The 8,228-nt window shown below is 46.7% G+C and overlaps 1 protein-coding gene across 1 annotated transcript; it reads left to right on the top strand.

Moving 5' to 3' along the window:
* Positions 1-2,851: 2,851 nt before the first annotated feature.
* On the top strand, positions 2,852-7,794 carry LOC147237152 (forkhead box C1-A-like). The gene has a single exon (XM_086144779.1). It carries the CDS (start codon positions 4,337-4,339, stop codon positions 5,891-5,893), a length of 1,557 nt encoding a protein of 518 aa, XP_086000905.1. The 5' UTR covers positions 2,852-4,336; the 3' UTR covers positions 5,894-7,794.
* Positions 7,795-8,228: the final 434 nt, after the last annotated feature.

Below are 8,228 nucleotides of genomic sequence, written 5' to 3' on the forward strand. Positions count from 1 at the left end.
AAGAGTGAACTCACAAACTCACTTGAGAAAAAAAAAAAGCCCAAAGACGTGACGAGCTCTATACCCACCGGAAGTGACGTCACCACCAACAGATGGTTGGTTTTTCCGGCGAGAAAAGTGATCGTCCAGGTCCGCCGGTCCGGGGCCCGGAGCCCGGAGCCCGGAGCCTCTCCCCTTCCCCCCCTTTCGCTTCACTGATGGAAGATTAATGCTTTGCACATGCATGACTGGCAGCTGTTTATTTTGGAGAGAAAAAAATATCTGATTCGCCCGCAACCAATCCAAGGTCCTGGAGAGTTTGGGAATTTCTGCCTGTGTTTAATTACAGCCTTAATATAAACACAGCGGAGGAGGAGGTGCAGGGAGGAACACACCCTTCCAAAAGACCTACCACCAAACCCTTGTGTATGTGTGTGGGTGTGTGTGTGTGTGTGTGCTCCAGAATAATGTGCTACATTTCAATGTTTTGAATTTGTTTATAGCTTTGTCTACGTTTTGATTCAAAAGACATGAAATAACAAATATTTGTTATTCTTTCATCCATCTATCCATCTATCCATCTATCTATCTATCTATCTATCTATCTATCTATCTATCTATCTATCTGTCTGTTTATCTGACAGTCCAATTATTCATCCATCCATTCGTCTGTTTATTATTCATCCATTCTTCCTCTTGATTGTCTGTGATCCATCATTCATCCCTCCATCCATTGTCTACCTGTGGCTATCTATTCATCCATTATTGTTTCCATCCATCCATCCATCCATTTCGCACCTATCATCTTTCAATCCATCCTTCCATTAATCTTTCTCCGTCCATCCATCCGTCCGTCCATCCATCCATCCATCCATCCATCCATCCATCCATCCATCCATCGATCCATCCATCTACCCACTTCCCCACCGATTTTTCTATTCTTTCATTGATCATCCACTGTATCTTTCCCTCCAGCCTTCGTCTTTCTGTCCGTTACATCAGTTCATGGCTCTGTCCATCCGTTCATCTTTTCCACTGCCCATGTTCTCCCAATCCACCCTTCCATCCCTCCATTTACTGTCCATCCACCAACCCATCCACTTGTTTTTCCATCCATTCATCCACCCATCTGTCTGTTTCTCATCCATCCATCCATCCATCCATCCATCCATCCATCCATCCATCCATCCATCCATCCATCCATCCATCCATCCATCCCTCTTTTGAACGCCTCAATTCATCAGGTGACATTGGCGCCCCAAAGGCTGCAATTCCCATATTGACCACTGGAGGGCGCCAGTGCGCCATACAGGAGGGCAAGTAGCGAAAACCTTCTTCTTTACGTCATTTCCGTTTTAGAACCCTGTTTTGATGCATCCTCGAATCAATAAAAGGTTGTAAAAACAAAGACGAACACCCGGAGAAGATTTTGAGAATATTCGTGTTTCTAAATTCTTTTTACAATCCGTTTTGTTTAATTTCTGGAACAATCTGGAAGAAACCACCACCAGGACCACCGTGCAAACCCGCGCCTCAGGGTCTGCAGGGGTCGCTGCGCGTCCACCGGGCGGGCACCGGAGACCCGCACGCCCCGCACGACAGCCCCGCCCCGCAGCTGCACAGCGGGAGGCCCGATGGTTCCCCCGCCCGCCGCAGCAGGAGCCCGCAGATGGAGGTTAACTGCTCGTCCACACACACACACACACACACACACACACACACACACACACACACACACACACACACACACACACACGCACGTAGACACGCATGCACATGCAAGCAAACACATGAAAACCTGGTGTTTCTCCTGGATTATCGACGCGCTTTTAATGGCATTCCAATCTTTCTTTTCAATCCCCGGATTATTAAACGTCATTTTGCGGGATTTTTTTCCTTTCCAGACCGAGACTAAGATCAGTATCTCCAGAAAAAATGACTTTGATTGATTTATTTTAAAGATGATTTTTGTTTGGCTATCATTATCAGTTTCAAATTGATTGTATTTAATCTGAGCGGGTCTAGTTTCCGGTTTCAATCAGAGGCTGTCAATCAAACAGTCAAACAATCTGGATTATCACAGAATAATCCGAAATTCTTTCGAAATCTATCGACTCGAAAATGTTATCGAATAAAAGATTCGTGAATAAAAGAAAGATTGAAAATATGCTGCATTAGGTTGGCATCAGATTAAGGCGGATTCTATATTTTGGATTAATAACCGGTTTCCGGTGGGAAAAAAAACCCTAAAACTCCAATATCGGTTTTATTTTCCAATAATCACGAGATCTGGATTATCTGGAAAATAATGCAAGTAATGAAGACTCTACATATAGTTCACATGATTTAAAACTACGAGATTAGAAAATAAAAAAATAGAAAAAAATTCGGGTTTTCCGGGCCAAAAAGCTGTTTTTGAGACACTTTCCTCGCTTTAGCTACAAACAAACACAACAAAACAAAACAAACAAACAAACAAAAAAACAAAAAAAAACAAGCAGCAGGAACATGAAATTATTTGCATTAAAAACAATAATCCCGCTCCGCCACGGCAGTTCTGAGGTCCCTGGTCGGAGGCCGCGGCTGCACCGGCCCTGCGTGGGGTCTCCGGTGCTTCCGGTGTGGACACACACACACACACTTGCGCAGGCACGCACGCACGGCAGCACGCGGAATGTGTGTGTGTGTTTGGGGGGGGCTTTCCTCTGAGTGTTTATTCAGGAGTTCCAGCAGCAGCTGAAGAAGGAGATGGTGATGATGATGAAGATGAAGAAGAAAGATGAAGGTGTGTGTGTGTGTGTGTGTGTTTGTGCGTGTGTGTGTGTGTGTGCGCGGACTCGATCCGGGTCAGACCTGCGAGGAAGTGGAGTTTTTTTTTGGGGGGGGGGGGACGAATTTATTTAATTTCCACATAAAAATGAGATTTAGAAAAACATAACTCGGATTTTATCGATTTTTTTTTCATCCAATCACCTGTTTGCATTCGGCCGTTTGGTGACGTAACAACATGGTGGGCTCCAGGGGGTTTAATTGTACGGAATAACATTAATCATATGACGCATATCCCATTATATCATACATGTATAGATTATATATCTACATTTATATGATTGTTTGAATCGGAAGGGACATATTTTATATATTTGAATATTAATCTATTACATCAAAACATGGATTATTATGGCCTGCCGGGGAAACAAACGGTCAAAATGTGATTTTTTTTAAATCTAAAATCTACATTTAAGCTTTGAATCATACGAGATACTTCAAACGTGAGTTATTAACTTGGTTAGTTACAAACAAAGGGAAAAGTATTAACTAAATGAAAAAAAATGTACATATATAAAGTGTATATCACTTGTAACTTGCTGGAATGGAATAATGGTGAAAACAACAACTATTATTATTGTTTAATTAATGATCATCATCAATCATTATACTCTTGACTGTATTAGAATTATGTTTTTTATGGTATCATATATATATACATATATATATCTATACATATGTATATATATATAGATATATATATAACCATCAATAATGATGCAAAATGTGTGAAATGAAACTGATGATAATAATTAGAACTCTCATCAAGAACCCTTGACATTGTTTCGTATTGATTACATAATACTATAAAATGTACCATTAAAAATTAAAAAAAAAAGTTTGTTTATTTTTATGATTATGAATAAAATAACAATGAATTGATAATAGTAATAATATAGAGAACAGCTGGTGGCGGATACTAGTAATACTCATCTATTAAAAGGAATCAATTGGGTCATTCTGCAGTCCTCCTCCCTGAGGTGGGAGGGGGTGGAGAGGAAGAAGAGGAGGAGGAGGAGAAGAAGAGGGAGGAGAAGAAGAGGGAGGAGAAGAAGAAGGGGGGGGGGGTCCAGCTTTTCCCGGGCCGCCGCTCGTCCGCAGGTTCAGTCGCTCCTCCAATCGGAAGATGGAGCGGCCGTGCGGGGAGGAGCAGCGCGCACAGCCGCAAGGGAGGAAGAAACGCTCGGCGTGAAAAGGAGAGCGAGAAACGAGAGAAAAAGGAGGAGGAAAAACGCAAAAAAAAAAAAAAAGTGGGTGAGAGAGAGAGAGAAGAGAGAGAGAAGAGAGAGGGGGAACCGAGGGGCGTCCCGCCGTCCGCGCCGCTCAGACCTCACTCCTCCGTCGGACTCCTCTCCGGTTCCTCCGCCGTGGCGTGAACCGACTCCCGACTGCGCGACCGCGACCGGGCACCGGGAGGAGCCGCCGCGGCTCCGCTCGGGGGGAAGGGGAGGGCGGGAGGGCGGTCGCCGGTGGTGTTCCCCGCACCGTCTTCTCTCCGCCGTTGTTTGTTGTCGTCGGGCGGCGCAGGATGCAGGCGCGCTACTCCGTCTCCAGCCCCAACTCCCTGGGCGTCGTGCCGTACATCGGCGGCGACCAGGGCTACTACCGCGCCGGCGGGGGCTACGCGGGCATGCCCGCACCCATGAGCGTGTACTCGCATGCCGCACACGAGCAGTACCCGGCGGGCATGGCCCGGGCGTACGGGCCGTACGCGCCGGCGCATCAACCCAAGGACATGGTGAAGCCGCCGTACTCGTACATCGCCCTGATCACCATGGCCATCCAGAACTCGGCCGAGAAGAAGATCACCCTGAACGGGATCTATCAGTTCATCATGGAGCGCTTCCCGTTCTACCGGGACAACAAGCAGGGCTGGCAGAACAGCATCCGCCACAACCTGTCCCTCAACGAGTGCTTCGTCAAGGTGCCCCGGGACGACAAGAAGCCCGGCAAGGGCAGCTACTGGACCCTGGACCCGGACTCGTACAACATGTTCGAGAACGGCAGCTTCCTGCGCCGCCGCCGGCGCTTCAAGAAGAAGGACGCGCAGCGGGAGAAGGAGGAGCGGGAGCGGGGGACGGGTAAGGAGGGCGCCGGCGCGGGGCGCACCCCGGGCCGGGAGTCGGAGACGCCGCAGGGCGCGCAGGCGGGCTCCGGTTCCGGTTCCGGCTCCCAGCCGCTGCGTGTGCAGGATATCAAGACGGAGAACGGGAGCGCCACCCCGCCGCCGCCGCCGCCGCCGCCGCCGCCCCCGCAGCAGCAGCAGCAGCAGCGGGCCGCGTCCCCGGCTCTCAGCGCGGTGCCCAAGATCGAAAGCCCCGACAGCAGCAGCGCGTCCACCGGGAGCCCCCGCAGCCTCCCATCCAGCCGCTCCATGAGCATGGACGCGGTGGAGAGCCACCACCACCACCAGCAACAACAACAACAACAACAACAACAGCAGCAGCACCAGCAGCAGCACCTCCAGCACCACCAGGGCTTCACCGTGGACACCATCATGACCTCGCTGCGTGGGTCCCCGCAGGCCGAGCTGTCGCCGCCGCCCCAGCGGACGCTGCCGCTCAGCTACTCCCCGGTCGGCCAGACGTCCACCTACAGCACCTCCACCTGCGGCGGCCAGAACCTGGTGTCCGCCAACGCCGGCGCCACCTACCACTGCAACATGCAGGCTATGAGCCTGTACGCCGCCGGGGACCGGGCCACCGGCGGGCACCTGGCGCCGCCGGCCAGCACGGTGGAGGAGGCGCTGCCCGACTACTGCATCACCGCGGCGGCTGCGGCTGCGGCGGCCGCGTCGTCGCCGCTCGGCCACGGCGGGTTGAGCCAGGCGGGCCAGCAGCAGGACGGCCACCCGGCGCACCAGGGCCGCCTGGCCTCCTGGTACGGGGACTTGGGCCACCTGGGCGGAGGCTACCCGGCGCAGCAGCAGAACTTCCACGCGGTGCGGGAGATGTTCGAGTCGCAGCGGATCGGCCTCAACGGCTCCCCGGTGAGCGGGAATAACAGCTGTCAGATGGCCTTCCCGTCCGGCCAGTCCCTCTACCGGGCCTCCGGAGCCTTCGTCTATGACTGCAGCAAGTTCTGAGCTTTATCCCAAAATTCACTCTAATATATACTTCCTGTATTTTTTATTTGATATTTTCCAAAATCACACCGCCGATGGACACCCAGTGTGCGTGCATGCGTGTGTGCGTGTGTGTGTGTGTGAGTGTGTGTGAAAGAGACAGAGAGAGAGTGTGTGTGTGTGTGCGTGTCTTTCTAACAACCGGAAAACACACGTAAGTCTTTTTTTTTTGGTTTGTTTGTTTTTTTTTAAACTTCCTCTCACTTTGAGAATTTAATTGTTTATTAAAAAATACCAGCTTTTATGACTATAGACTGTAAATTATAGCCTAATTATAGTAATTTATTTTGTAGGAACGAGAAGGGGGGGTGTTGGACAGGCCTGTTTTTAGGACCGAACACTTTTTATTTTATTATTTTTTAATTTTATTTTTTTTTCATACGCTGCCGTTATGGTCCCGGTCCTTGTATAGACGTAGAGGGGAACTTTTTTTGGTTTTTGTTTTTGTAGCCTTTATTGATTTTAATCTTTTTATGTCTTTTATTTTTTTAATCTATTTTTTGAAGGCATTACAATTTTTATTTTTGATTTTTTATTTTGTTTGTTAAATAAAAGTGCCGTCTGTTGGATTATAATGGGAGTGATTTATGAGCACGCAGGCGCATCCTTACAAAGCAAACAATCGTTTCATTAAAACGTGGATTCATCGGATTATTCATTATTATTATTATTCTTATCGCTATTACTATTATTCTGATGATTATTATTGTTGTTATGTGTAAAAGAAACCCATCTCAGGAAAAAGGGGGTATCTTCACCCTGTGCCTGCAGCTTGGAAGTGATCTTCAAAATAAAATGTCCTTACGATACAAAATTGAAAATAATTATAATAATGCTAATAACAGCTTTTAATTTGAAAAGCGCACTCTGACAGGGAAGTAAACAAATACACGTGATCGCAGCGGCTCAGCCCGGGGGCTCAAAACTCGTCCGTAATAATAATGCTAATAATAATAATAATAATAATAATAACAATAATAATAATAATTTAGAATTTCAAAAATAATACTGAGAATAATATTAATCTTGTCAGAAGAAACTAACAGAGCTTCGTTTTCACAAACCGGCCGAGAAGAAAATCCCTTGCAGCTGCGGGAGTGTGTTTTCACGGGGTGAACTCTTCGGCGTGTGTGTGTGTGTGTGTGTGTGAGGGAGAACGTATGTGTGTGTGTGTGTTTCTGTGCAGCAGCTGCTTGAATTATTGCTACTGTCAGGTGTTTATTTGATGCAACACTTCCTAGATGACGTCCCCCCACACACACACACACCGCTCACATACACATCCACGCACACGCACGCACACGCCTAAAACGTCCAGCAGCAACTCTTTTGCTCTGCTATTATACAGTTATTCGCGTCTTATTACGCAGCTAATGTGTAATTAACATCGTCACGCCATGAATCACGCAGGCGATGCGGGGCAATTACACGCATTCAAGGCAGCAGTGAAAATGTGAAGTTTGCCACGTTTAGATTCGTCACGCCCTACAAATCATAATGTAATAAATAGGTACTAAGGACTCCGCGCTGTGCGCAGGCCCAGATTATTCTGCTGAATAAACTGGTCTGATGGGACCGTAGAAAAGAAAAAAAATACAATTACAAAAGGAAAAATGTAATGCTATTCATTTCTAAAATAAAAATAAAAATAAAACAAAACATCACTCAAATGGTTAGTAAAATTGCACAAACTGGACAGCAAAAATATCCAAAACTGAAGAGGTAATGTGGGGTTTTAAATATTTCACAGGAAAAGTGCAATGTGATGGAAGGAGAAAAAAAAAATAGGAAGAAAAGCAGGAAAATATTTATCCACCGCAGCGTCGTGTCGGTTTCACAGAGTATGACAAGTGGCAGACAAATGACTCTAATAACATAACAAGCGTCTGACATGTGTTTTTGTAGTAAAAATAAAAATAAAATAAATAAAGAGCGAGAGTGAGAGAATAGGAGCAGATTAAAACCCTTCACTTGCTGTTCCGTCAGAGGATAGAAATTAAAAATAATGTGACATTTAAGGACACAAAGAAACTGCAGTTAGGCATTGTAAATATACAGGCCTATATGTAGCCTAGATTGCAAGGGGGCTAATAAACTAATATTCGTCAATATGAAAGAAGACGCAGAAATCATTTGATCTCCTCAAATATCTGTCCAGCCGTTGAATGACTGCATTATTACAACAATCAGATGACAAATAGATAGCGTGTTGATGTGATATTTTTATGTGATATTACCGGAGGAGGTACTTCGACACATCGCTATATCAATACTTATCTCATACGGATGATACTGA

The sequence above is a fragment of the Fistularia commersonii genome, chromosome 1, assembly GCF_037954325.1.
Source record: "Fistularia commersonii isolate RoL2024-O1a breed Wild chromosome 1, RoL_Fcom_v1.0, whole genome shotgun sequence".
Lineage (NCBI taxonomy): Eukaryota > Metazoa > Chordata > Actinopteri > Syngnathiformes > Fistulariidae > Fistularia > Fistularia commersonii.